The sequence below is a fragment of the Podarcis pityusensis genome, assembly GCF_964106645.2.
Source record: "Podarcis pityusensis genome assembly, chromosome: 4".
Taxonomy (NCBI): domain Eukaryota; kingdom Metazoa; phylum Chordata; class Lepidosauria; order Squamata; family Lacertidae; genus Podarcis; species Podarcis pityusensis.
The window spans coordinates 15,905,293-15,927,559 of record NC_138027.1 but is presented as its reverse complement, the minus strand read 5'-3'; the positions used below and the strand labels follow the sequence as shown (position 1 = coordinate 15,927,559).

General features: G+C 43.5%; 1 protein-coding gene across 11 annotated transcripts in view; it reads right to left on the bottom strand.

Moving 5' to 3' along the window:
* FAT3 (FAT atypical cadherin 3) overlaps positions 1–22,267 on the bottom strand; it is a 719,557-nt gene that overhangs the window by 494,040 nt on the left and 203,250 nt on the right. For all 11 annotated transcript variants that reach the window (XR_013985096.1, XM_081001695.1, XM_081001693.1 and 8 more), the window contains exon 3: positions 916–1,230. Coding sequence is in view for 10 of the 11 variants with exons in the window: in XM_081001695.1 (XP_080857821.1) it covers positions 916–1,230 (315 nt within the window). In the remaining variant the exon portion in view is untranslated. The remainder of the gene's footprint in view (positions 1–915; positions 1,231–22,267) is intronic.

The following is a 22,267-nucleotide window of genomic DNA, read 5'->3' as shown; positions in this document are numbered from 1 at the left end:
AAATTAACATCTGTCTCAACAGGAAATGTTCACTGGCTGATACTATCACATCGTCAAAATAGGTATGTATCATTTCATAGGGTACCTGAACACCTGAACTCCAGTTTGACATAAACATTAAACCAAGGCTATCCAAGGTCACAGAATGTGAGAATTATCTGCATTTTTGTTTAATGCATACATCAATTTGTTTACAAACCTATATGATTTCCTGCTTAATTTTTCACTCTTACATCATGACTAATTGCACGGGTTGATTTAACGCTAAGTGGCAGTTACGAAAAAAGACAACCACCCATCAGCCATCAAACTGAGCACTGTGGGAGTCCTTAAGAGCTATTTCTTCATGGGATTATTCCGTGCTGCACAATTCCAATTAAACAGAGACCTTCTAATCAGCACTACGCTTCCCTCAACACAGCCAAGAGACTTCTTAGGACAAAGACACCTCTAAGCTGCAACTCGGATGACAGAACTACCAGTATTTCACTCTCTTCATGCATCAAGGACAGTTCATAATTGCTAGATTGGTTGACAGCTGATGAAGACTTCCCCAGTTAAGCCATGACAAATGTAGCTCAGGGTCTGGCTACGATTTCGGTATGTTCTCATTAAGGCACATATTTGAAAACATTTGCAATAATCATACAAAATCTGTTGTTGACGCCACTGATGCGGGTTGCAAATTTTTCTGCTTCACTAAGTTCAATAGACACAATGAATGGATGCAAACCCCAAATAAATATGAGGCCACTAGCACCATGTTGGTTTCCGCCCTATGCATCTCCCTATTCGCAACAGCTTAACAAAAGGCTGGTCCAGAAAGAGATAAAACAGTACGTACACATTAAATCTGCCAATCAACTGTACACATACCGTGTCAACAGCATACAAGGTTGGAAGACATCTCCTTACCTGTTTTGGTATTGATGATGAAAAAGTTCTGGGGGTTCCCACTGGTAATCCTATAGGTCATCTTTTCATTCGTGCTGGAGTCAGGATCTTGAGCCTGTATCTGAATAACCGATACATCCTTAGGAGAGTTTTCCAAAACAGATGGGTAATATATGGGTTCAGAAGTCAATGGGGCGTTGTCGTTCACATCTTCAACCTCAATGTAGACCTCAATGGTGGTGTAAAGGGGAACAACACCACGATCTGTTGCATACACAGTTAACCAGTAGGACTGAGTCGTCTCTCGGTCCAGGATATCTGCAGTATAGATAACTCCTGTAAAAAAAGACATGGGGGGGGGGGGAGAGAGAGAGATTCAGGATCGTTGGTGAAGATAAGAAAAAATAACTATTTCAAACACAAGGATGCCCCATTAAGGAAACATGAGAAAGCATTCTGAAGCCATTGTGTGTTCTTGATTTAAACAATATGGCTGTTACATTCAAGTCAGCATGTGGACATATCACATCAGTTTTTGGTTATGCGCATCCTTCTTTTCTTCCATTTTGCCTCTCAGATTCCTCCCTTCTTCTCCCATTTCATTATTATCCTGGAGCACTCCTTACTAGCTGCCTCTCCCCACATACATACCATGAGCACATGCTGATATATGTCAAGTCTGAGGTTATCATTCATTCATGACATTCAACACACTGAAATTACACTAAAGCTCTGTTTTTGCATTCAGGTCATGCATTCCATGGACAGGCATGGAGGTAGCGTAACAGGCTCTGCCTCTCACCTTACACGGACTCACTGAAGGGTCGGACAGAGCCACTGTGCATGGAACTATACGAGAGAAAGGCTGCATCCATGGGAGCAAGCAACTGGCATCAAACAGCTCCTCAATTCCAAAAAGCCTTTCATGGATTCAGCTGCCCATGCAAGTGTTCTAGGGTTGCGGATAAACAGAGGCGGCACATGGCCCCCAATGCCTTTCCACTGGACCCCTGGATGGGGCATCCTTTTTGCACAAAGGTGTTTTGTTGTTGTTGTTTTTTGGAGCTCTGCAAACTGCGAATTGGACTTCTTTGGACTGTTTCTCTACGGGCTCACTTGACTTTTCCCTAAAGTGGTTTTAGTAACCATTCCTTGCTTATGATGAAACTGAAGGTTTTATGATGGGATGGATTGACTTCTGCAAATGTTGCACTGAGAATTTAAATGGTTTGATTTCAGCAGCATGAATCAAACATTCCCAGTTCCGCTTAGAAGGGGCAAAACTGCCACGACAATTACCAAAAAGTGCAGATAGCATTAAGCATACAGTGATGATGCACACCAAGTCCTGCTTCTAAAGCCAGAAAGTGCAACTATGTAATTCCACCACTTTTGGTCATCCTAATCCATCATTAATATTCAGGGATGAAATGTTTTGAAAGAGATAGTCCAGGACCAAATAATAAGAGAGATATTAGCAGGAAAGCTTCAGGGCAAAATGGAAGGGAAAGAAAGTTGGGTTCACCTACCGATGGTAGTTAAAGAGTTTAAGTACATCAATTTGTCATTCACGGGAGAAAGATTTAGCTCCTGGGCAGTGCTAATAGAGAATTTTTGATTATGCCACCCTCTGAACACTTCTCTGAGACTGCCTAGTCTTATGGAAGGTTTCAAACAGCTAGCATGTGATTCTTCCCACAAGGAAGAATATTTCTTTGTGTACAGCTGTTTTAAACCCAGGTGCCCTGAATCAATCCTGACTTCCAAAAGCAAAGTTTTAAAATGTCTAAAATGAATAAGCCAATGAAGAACAGAAAACCACCACCTGGCAACAGAGAGAAAATCAGAATTGACAGATTCATGCATCCTTAGGTACAGGGCATCTCTCCCCTGGAAAGCTTTCAGTTAACAATATCGTTTTCAATATAGTTTCCACTGCTGAGTTAACGTCACTGTTAATCTCCTATATTAATTGGCTCCTATGAAGCATCTTGAAACAATTTCACAATACAATAAAAACCTACGTAAAACCAGTTGAAACAATTACATATATAAAAACAACTTCAAATCCAATACAAATACAAGACTGGGATTTTTAAAAATCCACTTAGAAGGCTTGCTGAAGTGTTGTTTCAAAGTGTATTTTTGTTGTGACTGTAAAGTGGGCTTCTTGGAAAAACAACAGAGAAATACTTTGTTGTATCAATAAAGCAAATACGAGGCAAATGCTACGCTTCTGCAGAAGAAATGCCAAACATTTGTCCGTTATTTTACAGAAAAGCAAACTTTGCTGGCATATTAAGGAACCCACTGCCTAAAATCCCACATAAATGCACAACCTCCCCTCTTTTCATTCCCCCAGTGAGGTGCCCCAAACTGGTCATCCGGAAGAAGCATCCATAATTAGCGGCAAAGCTCCACCTTGTCTTTGGTCTGTGTAAAACAGGAAGCGATACATATGCTAAAAAGAACAAGGTCCATTTATCTCTGATTTAAGCCCTATGCATATTTATGTGCAAATTCAAAATACCCTTAAGGCTGTTGGCGGTGTGCCAATGCAGCTTTCATTGATGGATAGGCTGAGAAGAACTTATCTGCTTCCCATAAGCTGCCTCTACTTTCTCTAAGCCGACTCTTTTGAGGCTCCACTTCGCATTGAGTTTAGGCAGGATTGGAGGTGCCACAGATACCTTTATTTTCTGATTCCGAAAGCAAAACACACACTCGCATATTCCCTGGCTGTGCCATGAATAACAGTACAGTGGTACCTCAGGTTAAGTACTTAATTCGTTCCGGAGGTCCGTACTTAACCTGAAACTGTTCTTAACCTGAAGCACCACTTTCGCTGCCGCACCGCTGGAGCACGATTTCTGTTCTCATCCTGAAGCAAAGTTCTTAACCTGAAGCACTATTTCTGGGTTAGCGGAGTCTGTAACCTGAAGCATATGTAACCCGAGGTACCACTGTGTGAGAGGAGTCAGGAACCAGGGTATAAAGTCAGTAATTACAACCAAAGAACAAAGTCAGAACCAAAGGACAAAGAAGGAGGCAGGATAAAGTTGGATATCCAGAACCAGTGTCTACAAAAGGACACAGGAACATACCTAAGTTCAAGCTCAAGCAAGACTTGCTATGACTAAGTTTGTTTTTGACAATCACGTTTTTGTTTCAGAAAGCCTACCCAGTCATGGAAATTTAACACAAAAACTTATCATGTATAGTTAGTTTAAAACAACAACACCTGCTGTTTTTGTTTTGATAAAAAAATATGGCAACATGTTTTTAAGGGTTTTGTTTTTGCTGCTATTTTTCAATGAATACTTGAGTCTAATCAGGACACTTTCCCCTGCTCTTAGTGTCCATGCAAACTGCTGTTAGGAAGCTGTGAGGCCCAGTTGGCTCATAAATTACTTCCTGCACACGACTGGGTGAGGTTAGAGGTCTGCTCTACAAGGGAGAGATGATGCTAAAGCACATGATGAATTTGGCCACGACTGCAGCTAAGGGTACGGAATATGTGAATATTCTCCTCAGATATCTGGAGACTTGATTGCGCAAGTTTTCGGGCAAATTAGGCAAGCACAGGAATAATTCGGGGGGGGGGGGACATTCTACTGCCAGGGATTTGAATGAGAACAAGACAGATTAAAAGCGCTTGTGTGTGTGATGTGCAGGAATGATTTCAACGTGCGTTGTAATGCTTAGAAGTCTGATTTTGAATGGGGATCTTAATGCACAAGAATGCCAAAAGGAGCAAACAATGCACAACAATGATGCAGAAAATAGCCAGAAATATCCCAAACGAACAGTGCCGGTGTTCAGAAAGGCAGAAACACCCACAACAATAGACCGAAAGCTGTTTGCACATCCTTATCCAGGAAGGTGAGTTCCTTTATTAATATGCAAGTAGAACTTCAAGTGTATGCTAACAAACGCTTGCCTCAGCAATCCAAAAACCAAAGTTGTGCCATTAGCTGGTGCAAATCAAAACATATTTGCATCAGGGTTCTTTAGTTTGTCTAATTAATTCTGATTACTAAGGTCGGAGCAGGGAGTACCAGTCAAGTTTACCCCTTATGTTAATGAACACTGTCTCTGAAGGAAACTATGAACATGGAAGTTTAAGCGATATAGAAAGCTGCCAGCGAGTGGCTTAGTCGGCGGTGGGGGGGGGGGGGACCTGTGCCCCTCCAATTGTAGCTGGACTCCAATTCCCATCAGCCCTAGTCAACATGACTAATGCTCAAGGATGATGGGAGTTGCAGACATGAAACATCTGGAGGACTGCAGGCCCCTACTGCTGAATTAAGCAAAGTAATTGTATATCTCCATTGGTTGCAGGGTGGATAAAAATCAACGATTATTTTTTAAAAAATCAGATTTTTTTTTAATTTAAATCAGATTTTTAAAATAAAATGCTTTTGGAGGGAAAATCTTTCTTAAAAAGTTTTCTTTTTAAGTTACATTATAGTCCGAAGGCTATTCATCAGAAAATAAGAATTTGTTTTAAGTTTTTCATGTGTGCTACAACTCAGTCTGTTTGTTTGTTTTTTAATCATTTAACCACATCAGTTAACAAACATGGATACATATGCTGTAATGTTATTGTTTTAGTTAAATAAATTGTTTAAATTGTTATTAAGGAAATGATTATTTTTCTCCTTCCAATAAAGTACAGCAGAAAAGTTGTCCATATATAAGCTGTTAACTTAGAAAACCTCACAATAATTTCATAATTACCTGTCTATGTGTTTCTAATAGTATAACCAAATCAGTAATTTTTATATAACTGTAAAAACTATTCTGAAACTTTATTATTTCAATAGTGAAACCTTCATCTGGTTGTAAATATTAAGATTATACCAGCAAGAATGAGTCTTTCTGTTAAATCAAGTCTTACTAACTAGTGATTTAAATCGTGATTTAAATCAAATCCACCCTGATTGGTTGCTCAGGATCGTTTACTCCTAGATACCCTACATAGTCAAACCACATCAATATTTATGGAGAAGGATTTTTCTTTATTTCTATTTTTGTGTGTGTGCGCCCTCACCAACTAGTGACAGGGAAGCTCTCCCAACTAAAATTTGCTGTGAGTATCAGCTGAACAGAAACCTGATGGATTCCAAGCCCGTCCTCCAGGATCTTTGCCCATCCTCCCACAAGCCTGCAAATCCAAAACTGTCAAGAATCCAGGGGTTGTAATATCTGCTCCACATGTGAAGCATAAGCAATACCAGACTCCACAACTTGTATTTCCAAGCTAGGAAATCTGAGTCTTGGTGACATGTCTGTGTTGAAGCGCTGCTGGTGGGCAGGGTGAGTTTAAGGAACATCTCGGGGACGGGACACCAAGGGGTGACACATTCAGTGGGTCACTTTAACCGGGGAGGGAGGGAAGAACTATGGTCCTTCTTCCAACGATGGACTAAAAGGTACCATCAACCCTGAGCAGTGGCTATGCTCACAGAGGCTGATGCAAGCTGGAGTCCCAACAACATCTGGGAGGCCAAAGGTTCACCAGTCCTGCTTTAACAAGAGTTATACCCACCCACATTAGGTAAGAGATACCAATTCTCCAGCTCTTGCTGGCTGCTGCCACATGCTTATTGCTTTATCACATGCTCCGTACACACCTGCATTCATTAATTAAAACAAAGGAAGATAAAAGAGAAGCCAAGTTGCTGATGGCATGAGTTGCTGCAACCTACATTGCTGAAGTTATTACAATCTTCAAAGCATGGATTTGGTCACAAGCTTTAATACAGTTTAAGTGTAAGATTATATGGGTGTGCAACCAAAACCAGTAGCTTTGGGGTGAAATCTCGCCACTGAGTCCACAGCATCCAGTTCAACCTATCTGGCTTCTCAACATCATTAAGTGGCGGCGTGTATTCCATCACTTCGTTATGTGACATTGGCTGCCATTGCAGCAAAATGCAAAATACAGTGGCTTCAGGACATGAGACAAGTTGTGTTAAGATGACAGGGAGGTGTGTAACCACGAGCATGCCATTATTTTTTACAGCTGCCCTGTGTTTCTCGGGACCATTTTCTTTTCCCCTCAAAACTGAAGGGGGAAATACAATAGTCTAGCTGGATTTATTTGTTCGTTTATATTTATTTATGTCAGAGATATATGCAATGCCCCTCAACAAAACCCCAGGTTGGCAATGAAGCACTGTGTACAGAGTTAATTGCACATCTGATACTGTTTGAAGTGGTACCCTTAAAAATAAAAAAAAATCAACAAGGAATTGTTTTAAGTCTTCGAAACACAAGGTTTCCAGGAATGAGATATAAAAGAGATGAGATATAAAAGAGATGAGAAAGGTTTGTGTGCGATCAGTTTCAGTATGAGTAAACAAACACTGCGGTTTATCTTATGTTATTTTCAAAATGCTATTTTGTCAGCCAGGTTGCACTTTTTTAAAAGATGGCAAAAAGCTATCCAACGGTTCAAGAGAAGATAAGGTTTTTTTAATCAAGTTTCCCTTGTTCTTATCTTTTTAAGATTTCCTTGATCGTTCTCCAATTTCCATTTCCAGTCCTTCTATTAAACGACTGTAACCCCGTGACCTCCATTTACCGGACCACATTTATCTTCAGCTCCTAATTGAGATGTAATATGTCCTCCTGCCAGGCACAGACTACCCAAGACAACTTGCTTGTAAAAACAGACTGTTGTAGGGACCTCATTCCAGCTTGAGAAGTCCAGGACAATAATCTTGGACAGATTTTATTTTATTTTATTTTGCTTCCCACCACCTTGCCCCTCTCTTTACAAATGAATTTGTCTTTCCAAGATCCAGCCATGGCAAGTAACCGAGAAGGCAACACCAGAGGAGAAGGCAAACAAGACACACAGATAAATACTATTAATTCCGATCTGAATAGGACTGATCACATTGGGACCACAGTGGAAACAGCCCAAGATAGGCAGCCTTCATTTAGACTTTAGAGCAAGGAGTTTGATAGTTACCCACTTCTTTTCCTCCCTTCATAAATGGTGATCCTTTCCCTCCTTTTCTGGTTTGAAGCAAAACATCGCCCTAAACAGCAAACAATAGTTTGTGCTTTCCTTAGAAAACAGGATTCCAGTTTCCCTACAAACCACTTTTGTTGTTTTATGTGAACTGGGGGTGGGGGGGGCAATTATGGACACTGCTCCTTCAGAAGCACAAATATTGCCTTGCTTACTTCGGGGAATTTAGTAAGAAACACGCAATTATTTTGATTAAAGTACACCAGTGTGGTGTAGTGGTTAAGAGTGGTAGACTCGTAATCTGGGGAACCGGGTTCGCTTCCCCGCTCCTCCACATGCAGCTGCTGGGTGACCTTGGGCTAGTCACACTTCTCTGAAGTCTCTCAGTCTCACTCACCTCACAGAGTGTTTGTTGTGGGGGAGGAAGGGAAAGGAGAATGTTAGCCACTTTGAGACTCCAGGTAGTGATAAAGCGGGATATCAAATCCAAACTCTTCTTATTTACACAATTTGGCAGGCCCTGAGTGAAGCAGCTTTGTAGCTAGGCGCACCAGTACAAAATGCAGAACGGTAAGACAGCTAGCTAAACAGTTCCTACTGCAGAAAGAGAGAGCCAAGAGAGAAATTGCCTCACATGGAGAGAAAGAGGAAGCTCACTAAGCAGGAAAGTGAAATGGAGGCCAAAACGGCTTGGGCACCTTTGGGAGGAAGGGTAGGATATAGATAGACTTCCTAGTGGTGCAGCAATAAAACTGCTAGCACATTTGCAAAGATAAGCAGGGTCCAGTACAGTTTCAAATTGGATGGGGGACCGCATGCTCACTGTTATGGGGTTGGACTAGATGACTCTCGGGGACCCTTCCACCTCTAAAATTCTATGACTCTGTGAATGGATGATTGACTGAATGAATACTCAGGGTTGGGGGATCTCGGATGCAAAGACTGGTTTTGGGAGTAGCATGTTAAAAGGCAGAAAAAAATAGGACAATGAGAAAAGTAGATGCAAAATAAAGGGAGGTTGGAAGAAAATAATTACCTGTTCCAAGGAAGGGAGAGCAGCTACCTTAGTTTCAGTGTGACCTGCAGATCAAGTGTGTCTCCAGGACTAATGGGGGGGGGCACACCTAAGCCCGAATTCTTTGAATTTTACAGGTCACTGACAGTGAGAATGTGAGCTGTCAAGAAACAAAGACTCTGCTAGTTATGGTGTGGCCAGAGACAGGTGACCCTTTCGCAGGTTGCCCTTGAGCTAAGTCCACTCACCACCTCAGGCCCCTAGGAACCCTCCCGATGGAGTTCAAAGGTATACAAGCAGCAATAAGAAGGGAAGAGGCAGAGGTACGGACACAGCTAAGCTGATTAATAGACATCTATGGGGTCAGAGCACACTCTTTAGAAGGAAAAAAAAGAGTGGTGTGGAACAGTTTGGCGAGTTCAGCACCAAAGGTCTGAACAGGAGGGACTGCAAGGTAACCAGTCGTAGGAAACAAGCTTTCTGATAGGCTCTAGCTGTAAAACAATAGGGTGATCTTGTTAAGGACGGAAGTGGCCTGAAATGACAAAGGGCACAGGTAGCGAGCTGCCCATGAGCACCGCAATGCAATTTCATCACCAGAGCGGCAGGTGGGTCACAATGGTCAACCGGAACGCAAAGACAAGTGAACGCGGCGAAGACCTTTACTATGATTATGACTATTGCTCGTCCTTTGTTCTAAGGTCGCAGGGTGGGTTATATTTAAAATGCACCAGTGATATTAAAGCACAATTTTATGCCGTTTTAACAGCAACTTGTAACAGCTTAAAATAACAAAAATAAGGTGGGTCCCCAAAATACGCATCTCCAGCGTCAGTGAGCAGATGTGCCTTCAGCATTTGCTTAGAGCTGCACCAATGAAGGTATCAGAAACAGCTCTGTGGGAAGGCCGTTCCACAACTTTAGGGTGCTGCCAAAGAAAATGCCCTCTTCTGGGCTGCTGACCCCTGAGCTTCTAAGGTGGTAGAACAATGAAGACTCCACAGGAAAACTCCAAAACAATAGCATCCCATGACTACTTTCTGGAAAGAGCCCTGGAGGTAGGAGGGGAGCCACTGATACAGTTCCCCCAACCGTCAAGAAGGGTAGTGTGGTCAACAGCATCAAAAGACACTGAGAGGTCAAGGTGAACCAGCAGGCTGAAACAATATAAACTGGTCCAGTATAGATCCAATTTTAAAAAGCAGAGACATCACCTTGCCAACAAAGGTCCGTATAGTTCAAGCTATGGTTTTCCCAGTAGTGATGTATGGAAGTGAGAGCCGGACCATAAAGAAGGCTGATCGCCGAAGAATTGATGCTTTTGAATTATGGTGCTAGAGGAGACTCTGAGAGTCCCATGGACTGCAAGAAGATCAAACCTCTCCATTCTTAAGGAAATCAGCCCCAAGTGCTCACTGGAAGGACAGATCCTGAAGCTGAGACTCCAATACTTTGACCACCTCATGAGAAGAGAAGACTCCCTGGAAAAGACCCTGATGTTGGGAAAGATGGAGGGCACAAGGAGAAGGCGATGAGAGAGGACAAGATGGTTGGACAGTGTTCTTGAAGCAACCAGCATGAGTTTGACTAAACTGCGGGAGGCAATGGAAGACAGGAGTGCCTGGCGTGCTCTGGTCCATGGGGTCACGAAGAGTTGGACACGACTAAACAACTAAACAACAACAACAACAACATATATCCCATTTAGATTCAATCTGATTGGCAGTAGAAGATACTTGCTGGAGGAAGCCCCGCTGTTACCATCCTGGAGTTAATTAATAACTGAATAAGGCTGTCTAATTGTATTAGATATGTGAAAGGTTCCAGGCGCTAATAGGGTTTATATTTGTGTTTTAGTTCCTGCAAATAAAAATAAATATAATAAATATAATAAATATATGCACATCAATCACTGGGACTTCCCCAGATTGGAGGCACTTAGCTCGAACTACAGCTTTCCCTGTTCTCTATCTGCTTTCTCCATGCACAGTTTTATAAACTTCTATCATGTCGCTTCTAACTCTCCTTTTCTCAAAACTAAAAAGTCCCACGTGCTACAACCTTCCTTCAAACGAGCGTCGCTCCATCCCTCTTGATCATGTTGTGTTATTAATTGCTGTAGGCAATCCTAATAAACGGTATTTACTGAAGTGGACGGTATTTAAATGATCCTCTGTGTTTTAATACTGCAATTAACCTTCCTTGTCCTACTTAATTCCAAGAAACTATACAGTGTGACATCTACGGCAAACTGCAAACCTCTTCCGTAATAATTCTTTCTTCTTCTTCTTCTACTACTACTACTAGTAGTAGTAGTAGTAGTACAATCGCCGCTGCACGTTTCACTTGACAGTGATAGCAACATTAGAGGAGACTTCCTGTGAAAGATTACCTGTGTGAACAGAAACACGACTAAAGGCTACTTTCTGGACTTCATTCATGGTGTTTGAGATGATACGTGGCCAAGCTGCAGGCTGGAGCTGATGGACGTTGGTGTCCAAAACATCTGGAGAGCACCAGATTTGGGGTTGACCATCCACAGCTAACTTTGCCCATCTCCAATTGCCATCAGCAGAGAGGGAAAGATCAATGGCAGCAGCCCAGAGAAAAGAAGTTAAACCACAAGTGTCAGATGGGCACATGCCAATGATTCCTTTAATTCGCTCACCCTTCTCTGTCTGTGTGTGTCTCTCAGATACTTCTAGTGAGAATTTATCATCGCAAGCACACTTTTGCATGCAGTTTTGAGAAATACACACATTTTGCATGCAATTTTCTCTAATATAGTGCATATTAGTTTGTTATCTTCACAAATATGTGTATTTATATGCACACCGTAAGTTAATACATGCATTTTGTACATGCAGAACAACACTGCAAAATTCAGGGGGGAAATGTGAATTTTGAAGGATGGTTGTGTTTCAGTTCATGTGTTCTTCCAGAAAGTGTGGGTTAGACAAGTTTGTTTCTGAAAGTGAACAGAATTGAGCAACCTAGTTGATCATGTGAGCTTGAAGTCTGCTACAGCTGCTGCTTTATCCATTCATTTATGCTACAGATCGGACAAAAACATGGCGCAGTGTGTTAAAAGTAACACAGAAAAATAATGCTGCAAATGCATGAATGATGAACCACTAAAATCTGAACTGGACGAATGGTTGCATTTGATCCTCATGAAACAGAGCTCATGAAAAGCTCATAAATCAAGCAGGGCTCATGAAATGCTTATAAATCTAGGTTAGGCTGAGCAATTAGTCACCTCTTAGCTAAATCTGGTCCCTTGAGAGGTGATCCCTGCTCCCTCAAGCTGCCAATTCTGTGATCCTTGCTCCTCCAGCTCCAATACCTTCCACTGTCCAAAGTTCTTATCTCTGGAGAGACTCTGTTCTTTCTCCACTACATATGCAATGGGTCAACCCCAACACTACCTTGAATATTGCTACCTTGAATATTCCTCTGTCCACTTCCTTCCCTCTCCTCTGCTTCCTCATCAAAGCAGGGACAGGTCTTCTTTCCACTCTGATGGTGCGTTATTATTACTGTACTATCATTTCATCTTCAAGAACAACAGAGTGTTCTCAAGACTTACCTCCAGGTAAGTGTGGGTAAGATTTAGTTCCCCATCTTCATACTGGAATTAAAATATGCACTAACCAAGTTTAGCAATTTTCGGTTGCAGACTTGCTCTCTAGCCTTGGTCAGTCACTTCCTTCCCATCTGTGTTGGACTGGAAAGGGTTTAAGGTGGGGAGAGCAGTCCCCTATGCCCAGAGACTTTGCACCTGTCCATTGGGAGAGATAGGAAGCCCAGAACACTTGTTCTTTAAATGTCCCTTTTACGAAGAGGCACGCAGTAAGTTCACTGATCCCCTACTGGTGAGGCTTGCCGACCTCCCGCAAAAGCAAAAATTTGACCTTTTGCTGTTAGGCAAAGACCAGAAGAAGACCTGGATGGTCGCCAGATTCTGTGTGCAAATCTGTAGACGCAGACCATCGCCCAACTCAAAATAGTCCAGCATGAAAATCCCCAAACCCGGTTCCATGGGTGATTCTGAGTCAGCTCCCTGGGATAGTTTATTGTTGCACGGTGTGCCTAAATTTATTGTTGTACATTGTTTTAATTGTCTGTTTTAACCATATTTGCACATCAGTTTCTAATACCGTGAGTGTCCTCTATTTCAGAGGCGTCTACTCTGCAGCCTCTTACAGTTGTTTTAACTGCGAGTCTTTTAGTTCTTACGCTCTTACAGTTGTTTTAACTGAATGTTTTTATTTGTTTTTAGTTTTTATCTGTTTTAATTATCAGGTTGTTGTTTTTTAATCCATTTAATGTTCTATTCTCTGACTGCTGGTCTATGACTGTAATAAACTGATTGATTGAGGTGGGGAGAGCTGCAGAATGCGAAGCGTGGATCAAAGCTGGGGGCTGCACATCTGAACAATGCTGAGCATTTGGTGGCACCCATTATCACAGTGCCATTGGTCCATCAGACTGGCAGTGGTTCACCAGGGGTTCAGAGAGGGCACATTCTCAGCCGGACCCTAGAGATGCTGTCGGGACCTCCTGCATGAAAAGGATGTGCTCTGGCGCTCAGCCACAGCCCCTCCCTTGACGTTGGAAGCCATGGCCCTCCGAAGAACATTTGCATTCCCGGCATGAGGGCTCTTTTAACATGCGCGCTACCCAGCAAGCATCTGGTGCCAGGCAACTGAAGTGCCAGTTCCATTAGGTGGCACTAAGTGTCGTGAATCAACGGAAACATCTGCTAATTCTTACAACAGGCAGCCAAAACAAGCCAAGGGGGACAAAACAAACACATGCAAAGGCGCGCACATACCCTTACCCACAGATTACAAAATTTTGGCACGGGGAGCGCTCCGCAACGTAAGATCAGTGCAAAGATCTCACACATCATTAACCAGCAAGCTTAACTGAGTCACTGTGCAAACATCCCCCAACTATTGTGCTGGGACCCGGCGCACAAAACTAGCCAAGATGCTGCGACGGAAAACTAATGCAAGAGCGGCAGCGTTTATGTTACAATGTGGTGGAATTGGCCAACGGGTAAATTTCTCTCTCTCTCTGTCTCTCTCCCCCCAACCCCCTCTCTCCAGTTTGAATCCAGCAGGCAAATAAATGGAGCATTATTAACAGAAACGATAGAAAATCTCGGGGAAAACCCAGACAGTGTAACGCTGCTATGCGAAAACAAAGCAAAGAGCCTTGTGGCACCTTAACATCTTTATTATGGTGTAACTTTAATGGGTTATTAGAATCCACTTATCAGGCACACAGAGTGTAGTTCTCAGTGTGCACATGTGAATAATGGCAGCCAAACGCATCTGCATACCCTCCAACATTTCTCTGATGAAAATAGGAATGTCCTGTTCCATTACCTCACCCATCTGGCTGGGTTGCCCCAGCCACTCTGAGAAGCTTCCAACATATATATAAAAACATAATAAAACATCAAACATTAACAAAATTTCCTATGCAGGGCTGCCTTCAGATGTCTTCTAAAAGCTGTATAGTTATTTATCTCCTTGGCTCAGGGGTTGTGTAATTCCACAGCCTCCAACATTTATCCAATGAAAATAGGAGCATCCTAAGGAAAAGTTAGACATTCCGGGGTCACATCGGAAACTAGGACTATTTCTGTAAATCCGGGACCATCCCTGGAATATAGGGGCACTTGGAGGGTCTATAAATAATTTGTGTGTGTGTGTTAAATGTTAATAGGTTAAGATAATCAGGCATTTACATTACTTCCTGCTGTGCTCCGATATTCAAGCATGATTTGAAAAACCCCTTGCAAGCAGAGGACAAACTCTGCAACTTGCCGTTTGCCATCTAACACTTCCTTTGGGCACCAACACACTCAAGGAAGGTTATTAGGTTTGCAAACGTTGAAGAAACTCTGTAAGTTGCATAATCAAAATGTAAGGCTTATTTTTTGTTTGCATTGGCCCCTCTCTCTTTTTTTCTTTCAAAAACTGAAACTCAAAGCGACTTACAAAAATCAACATTAAAACTGAGGATGAAACAACCTAAAATATCCTTAATATTCCTTTATATATAAAACAGATCCAACTCCACTCCACTAGAAAGATAAGCAGAAAATGAAGACACAAAGGCCTGGGGGAAGAAGGATGTTTTTGCCTGGTGTGTAGAAACATACAGGAATGGTGCCAGGTCAAATAGCTCAGTTGGTCAGAGTGTGGTGCTGATAACGCCAAGGTTGCAGGTTCGATCCTCGTACAGGACAACTGCATACTCCCTCATTTCAGGGGGCTGGACTAGATATTCGGGGTCACTTCCAACTCCACGATTCTATGAATTCTATGAAACTCAAAGGGTGGACTTAAGTAACTCACCTGCCTCAAAGGGTTGCTTAAAACAAAACAGGGAGGAAGCTTGGCCAATGAAAGTGCAAGCTGACGACTGATCAAGTGGCAATCAGAAGGATAATCAAGTCAATTGACAGAAATAAGACCAGAGTACAAGAGCTGCAGAAAGCTGGTGTACAATTGTGTCAACCTGAGGTGGGGAAATCCACACCACATACATAAAAGGGAGGACAACGTATTGAACCAGCTCATACCTGGTGGCAACAAAGCTGGTCTCTGAGGGTCCCCAAAGCAGAAACGGGTAAGTGATCATTACTCTTTCCTTCCCTACTCTGGCATTTTGTCATTTAATTAAAATGATAACAGATTGGTTCTGAAGTTACTTTTCAAAGCTTTACGGCTATTAATGTTAAGACTCAAGTTGTGTAAGCACTTTCCAGTTCTCTCCAGTAGGTTAATCTTCAAAAAAGGATCCAAGATTGTCTCATATTTATATTTTAAATGCGGGCAAATTATTCCTGAGAATAGAAAAGGCTGTATTAATGATTCAGAAAACTGTGTAACAGGTAGAGATATTGGTAAATTCCACTGGAAATGGGAGCAGAAATTCCCACAGTTCCATGTTCTTTAGATGTCAGGTATGGAAATCGTGCAAGTGAATTCAGCATGTTTGGTGTAGCTGTTTTAGTGAGCAAACATTATGAAAATATTTATATTTATCACATTATTTTTGGCGTTTCCCTTGCATTGAGATTAAGTAAAATAAATAATTATGTATGTTTCGGCCACAGCAGATAGCAAGATGAACCATGTAGGTTTAAGTGGAAGTGTAACTGCAGTTTAATGGAAACAGCATTGATTGCGGCAAACCCACTGCAGGATCGAAACTGCTGCTTCCTCACATCCTCAATAACAGGGACCCATGCTGACTTGAGATGCTTGCTGTTCTGTAGTTATCTAGGCATATCTCAAAATGGAAAGGATGCCTACTCTTTGTTTTCTGCCCTTGCCCACTTTCAGCATTGGTTTACATGCTCACCTAAGCTGCTTCTCTATAGGTTTGGTGCACCAGTTTGGTTGCTCGCACAGTGCCACAAAGGAAACAAATTCACGGACAATTGCTTTTGGGGTTTTTCCTGCAATCCTCCCAGTTCACAAATAGCCACACCACATGTTATGTTGAAAGCAAATGCTCATTAATGCTTCAGCAACATAGAAAAGGTAAAGGGACCCCTGACCGTTAGGTCCAGTTGTGGCCAACTCTGGGGTTGCGGCACTCATCTCGCTTTATTGGCCGAGGGAGCCGGCGTACAGCTTCCGGGTCATGTGGCCAGCATGACAAAGCCGCTTCTGGCGAACCAGAGCAGCGCACGGAAACGCCGTTTACCTTCCCGCCGGAGTGGTACTTATTTATCTCCTTGCACTTTGACGTGCTTTTGAACTGCTAGGAGCAGGAACCGAGTAGCGGGAGCTCACCCCATCGCAGGGATTCAAACCACCAGCCTTCTGATCAGCAAGCCCTAGGCTCAGTGGTTTACACCACAGTGCCACCCGCTGTGGAAAATATGGGTGGAAAATAAGGGAAATGTATCAACCCATTGTGAATTACACAACCTCTCTGAGAAAGAACTGAACAGGAAAGCCGCGTGCGTGCAGGAAAATTTGAGATGAATTTACAAGAACTGAGACAAGAGGATCACCCTACCTCTAATTTGGCTCCATGATGATGTAGTATAGTCAATGAGATTTGTCTCCATAAGCATTTGAAATCCAAGAGAGTGAGGACTGCCCCTTATGGGTAATTACGAAAGGGGGAGAAATGGTCGTCAGTAGCACCAGGGAGACTCAAATTCCATTGGTACCAGCAGAGGCGGAGCTAGCTGCTCCAGCACCCAGAGTGGCGCACATGTTGTGTACCCAGGGGCTTGGCCATGGGGGCGGGGCGAGCGTCCCAGGGGGGCACCATAGCAAGCATCCCAGGGGGCGAGCTGCCCATGGCGGGCTGCTTCCTGGGCAGGAGGGAGGGAGCTGCGCTGCTTTGCCAGCAGCCTTCCTCCCCCCTTCCTTTTGACAGCTCAGGGGAGGCTCCCCCTCCAGGAAGCAGCCCAGGAGCGGGGGGCAATGGCGCAGCACCCGCCCGCGACTCCCAAGCCTGCCGAGCTGTCAAAACGAAGGAGGAAAGGCTGCCGACAAGATGGCGCAGCTCCGCTCCTTCCCCGACGACTCAGGGTAGGCTTGCGAGTCGTGGGCAGGCAGCGCGCCAAATGTCACGCCTCTCAGTGATGACACCCGGGGCGGATCGCTCCCCTTCCTCTGCCCCTGGGTAAAGGTAAAGGTAAAGGGACCCCTGAGCATTAGGTCCAGTCATGGCCGACTCTGGGGTTGTGGCGCTCATCTCGCTTTATTGGCCGAGAGAGCCGGCGTACAGCTTCCGGGTCATGTGGCCAGCATGACTAAGCCGCTTCCGGCGAACCAGAGCAGCGCACAGAAACGCAGTTTACCTTCCCGCCGGAGCGGTACCTATTTATCTAATTGCACTTTTATGTGCTTTCGAACCGCTAGGTTGGCAGGAGCAGGGACCAAGCAATGGGAGCTCACCCTGTCGCGAGGATTCGATCCGCCGACCTTCTGATCGGCAAGCCCTAGGCCCTGTGGTTTAACCCACAACGCCACCCGCGTCCCTTTTTCTGCCCCCTGGGTACCAGGACCATGAACAAAGCATAGAAAGGCTGCTATAGGTGTGGGGAGTAGCTTTCTCTTACATGGAAGAAAAGGTCCCTCTAACATTTGGATTACCCATAGAATTCACTCGTTGTTTTTTGACAGAAAATATTATTGTGTCATGACTTTCTCCTGTCATTTTACCACAGAGACAATTCCTTTGCAAAATCCCTCTCTTTTACCTCACAGTAGGCCAATTTCCCCTCTCTACTCCACAATGTAGAGGATGTTCAGAATCTGCACATGCAGTTCCTGATGTGACTCATGCTTCAATCACCGGCTTCATTAATCATCTCCTTTATTAAAACGTTGTTTCAACATAATTATATGTTGCCACATAATCATCTACTGTAATGGCTCTACAGCCAACTCGGAAAACAGGACCTCCGCACAATTAAAACAAAATTACACTTTCTGACCTCGACAGTAAAGCAGCCACTGTTGGGAAATCCTACATAAATGTTTTACACTCCAAACTAATTAAAGACCCCCTTTCCCGTATAGCCAGTTCACAGATACGAGTGTCAATTTCGGAGGCATGGTTCCTGTTTTGAAGGTTACCAAAATTAGCAGGAACTCACAAGGACGAGTGAACTGAAAACAACCACAGCGAGATACACAAAACGAAAACTCTGCCCAATAAAGTAACAATATATTAATAAATAACAGCAGTGTCAATAAGAGATGCCATCAGAGCAGGACAGGCTAGGGCTGTGGTTGGCTGAATCTCAATCTCTAGTTCAGCTCCTTGACATCAGTAGATGCAGAAGCTACGAGATCAAACAGAAGGCGTTGGTCTATTGACCAGGCAGGGACAGAATGCCAGACTCCACTATTTATATTGGAGTGGGCCAGCCCAGAGGCTTCATAGCAATCGCAGAGGCTGATGTTTCCCTTCTCTTCCTGAAGAGGTCTGAATAAACATAATTTTCGTAATTTCCTAAGCCTGGTCTGATACAGTGGTACCTCAGGTTAAGAACTTAATTCATTCTGGAGATCCGTTCTTAACCTGAAACTGTTCTTAACCTGAGGTACCACTTTAGCTAATGGGGCCTCCTGCTGCCGCCACACCGCGGCAGCGCGATTTCTGTTCTCATCCCGAAGCAAAGTTCTTAACCCGAGGTACTATTTCTGGGTTAGCGGAGTCTGTAACCTGAAGCATCTGTAACCTGAAGCGTCTGTAACCTGAGGTACCACTGTACTCAGGAAGTCAAATGGCAAGGTAGAATCAACAGCACTACTTCATGAAGCAGGAAAGGAGAACTGCATTTCAGAAAGCTCCGTTGAGACACACACCTCCCATCAACTAGAAATTAGGAACCTTACACCAAGTCAGACCATTGGTCCATCCAGCTCAGTACTGTCCACATGGACTGGCAGCAGCTCTCTGGGGTTCTAAGACCACCGTCTCTCCCAATCCTACCTGGAGATGCCGGGCATTGAACCTGGGACCTCTTGGGTTGCAAAACGGATGTTCTACCAATGGGATATGGCACTTCCCTCTATTAGCATAACAGGGAATGACCTCCCCCCACCCCGTGAGTTTTCCACGTGAGGATGCATCCAAAATCAATATCCCTACCCAGCATATTGAAATGGCACAGTCTGCTCCACCAATCCAATCAATATCCCTACCCAGCATATTGAAATGGCACAGTCTGCTCCACCAATCCAGGATTTTTAACATCAAATTTTGCTAGATGTGTGAAGACAAGCCACTGGCTGTGAGGCGTCTGGTTCTGAAAAAGAGGCTGAGGGTAGGCGTCCGCTCTGAAGAGCAAAAAAGGGGGTGCTGATTTGGTGCAAAAAAGGGGCCTCCTTACTGCCTCCACCCGCTTACTCCCCATACCTAGTTGTTTTTTACCCTAGCTGGCTCATTTCTGATTCTAGTACCCACCAAAGGTAAAAGTGAGTTCAGCAAAGATACTGCATTGGTGTTGGAATAGTTCACTTCTACTTACTACAGGGGTAACCATCATGGTGTCTTCAGTAACTTGCAGGACTACAATTCTCATCAGCCCAGCCAGCATGGCCAGTGGACAAGAACGATGGGAGCTGTAGTCCAACAACATGGGGGGGGGGGGCGGCACCATGTCAGTTATCTCTGCCTTATTTGCTTCTTGTTCACTCACTGGTTTGTTGCTGTTTTTTTCGGCCCCTCCAGATACACATGCATATAACCAACTGGAGCAGAACGAGCTTTAAACAAACTATCACCTGGAGCCTTCTCAATGACTTCCTTTTACCAGCAGAGATTCAGAACAAAGTATCGCTATCACACCAGTGCACGAATTCTGAACTTAATTTACTAATGTGAGAGATTCAATTTTCTTGTTGTCCAAGCCAGACACCGTACAGGCTATATTATTGTGGTATTAAGGTGATACTCCACGAAATGCCTCAAGCACCACTATATATATATATATATATATATATATATATATATATATATTTCTCTCTCCTCAATTGCCTGGAGGTAAATTAATAGGTTTCTCTCTTGTACCACAGGCTCATTGAGTTGCATCTGGCAAGCCGCAGTAACAGTTGGTGCATTCTGCACAACATCACACCTGAATCCCGATGTCTCTGTTGTACAACATATGGTTCCCTTTAATTACTTCATCCGTTCTGAGATCGGCTTTCACAACAGCTAAGCCCCCGTCTAAGTAAGACAGCGAGGACTTATTTTGACCAGGTATTGGAAGTAGCACAGATATCGATTGCCAACAATGGTGGACTTGCCATGGGCAAAAGACAAAAGGAATGATTGGGGTATATCAGGAGAGTCATCAAATAACTAGGGATTGTAGTCAAGAGGCTATAGATGGCAGAGGTGGGAAAGAGATTAAATAGCTCCTTATCCCCTTCAGAAACTAAACCTGAGGCTAGAATTGATGTGCACCTACAAGGGAGTCGATCCCAGTGAAATCAATAGGGATTCCGTCCAAGCAAAAATGCACACAATTATAATGCAAGTTCATGTAACTGCACAAGGCCATTGCTACTCTTGCCCTCTTGCCTATCTCCTCTGTCAAAATAGAAATTAAAAATATTGATGATTCTGAGAGGTACCTGAAGAGGAGTCGAGCTTGACTCATTATGTACTGTACTATATTTCACTTATTTTGCAAATTCTGGTCCTGCTTATGAACTAGGCGAAAGGCTTATGGAGCCTTGAAGAAAACTCCCTATGTAATAAATTCACAGTTCGTATTCCCCAGGACTCTGCAGCTATAGCATATGAGATTCCAGTTGTATATGTGTACCAAATCCCTGATCGCTTTAGCACTGGTACGATTCCACTGAATCCAAATGAAATTTAATGCTGTCACGATAGAATACTATAAATCATCACTGCACCGCACCTATGAATGAAGTGCAGGTTGGTGTGTTTTTTGCACAAGTGGAGGAGAAAACAAAACCTGAAACATGTAGCAAAATGCCAGTTTCCCTAGAAAACCACTCCCACAATGTTAGCTTTGCTAACCTAGCTGCATTTAATACATATGTTCTTAATTAGAATATTGTCGGAAAGGGCTAAGTTATTTGCTGGCAGGTCCACCCTCAGACTTGGCATCTAGCTATGTGTTTTGCAGGAGTTAATTGTAATTAGCCTTGATGAAAGGCCAGTTCTTTTGTAGAACTGTTAATTTTGAGCTGGTTGTAGTATATGCTTAGATAATGACGATCAGTTTGAAAATTGCCACTACTCATAACTTATATGTATACTTTATAGAACTCTGCCATTAAATGGCTTTGTACTACATAAAGAAATTTACAAGCAGGTAGACACCAAGATTTGAACAAATGTCTCATATTAAACCAGGAGAAAAATAGGAATGCCACAGATATCCTCTTTGATGCGTGGCAGGTCCCAGACCCTCCCGGGAAGTGGAATAAAGACACATGAAACAGTATTTTAGGTTAATAGGCGAAAAAGTCCACAACTTTATTGGTTACAGAATGTGAGTGGTATTGGCTTAGGCATTGGAAACCACACAACTATATCTGACTCCTGCCCGTCTGCGGGAGTCTTGGAAGGGTTAGCCATCAGAAGGGGGAGCTCTGCTGATGCACATCAACTAGGGACTCCCCCAGGGTCACCGCGTGGGATTGTGCCATGCCCCTAGCCCCCCGTCTGGGGCTTTGGACAGGGACCACGCCCCTCGGATTCCTTTAACGGAATACCCTTGAAATAGGAGGGGTAGGTGATGGCCACTACCTCCCCTCCCCTTCAACCGAATACTCCAATGCTTTACCGCCAAACCTTACAAAGTTGTGACAAATTGCTACGAGGTAGGCGAA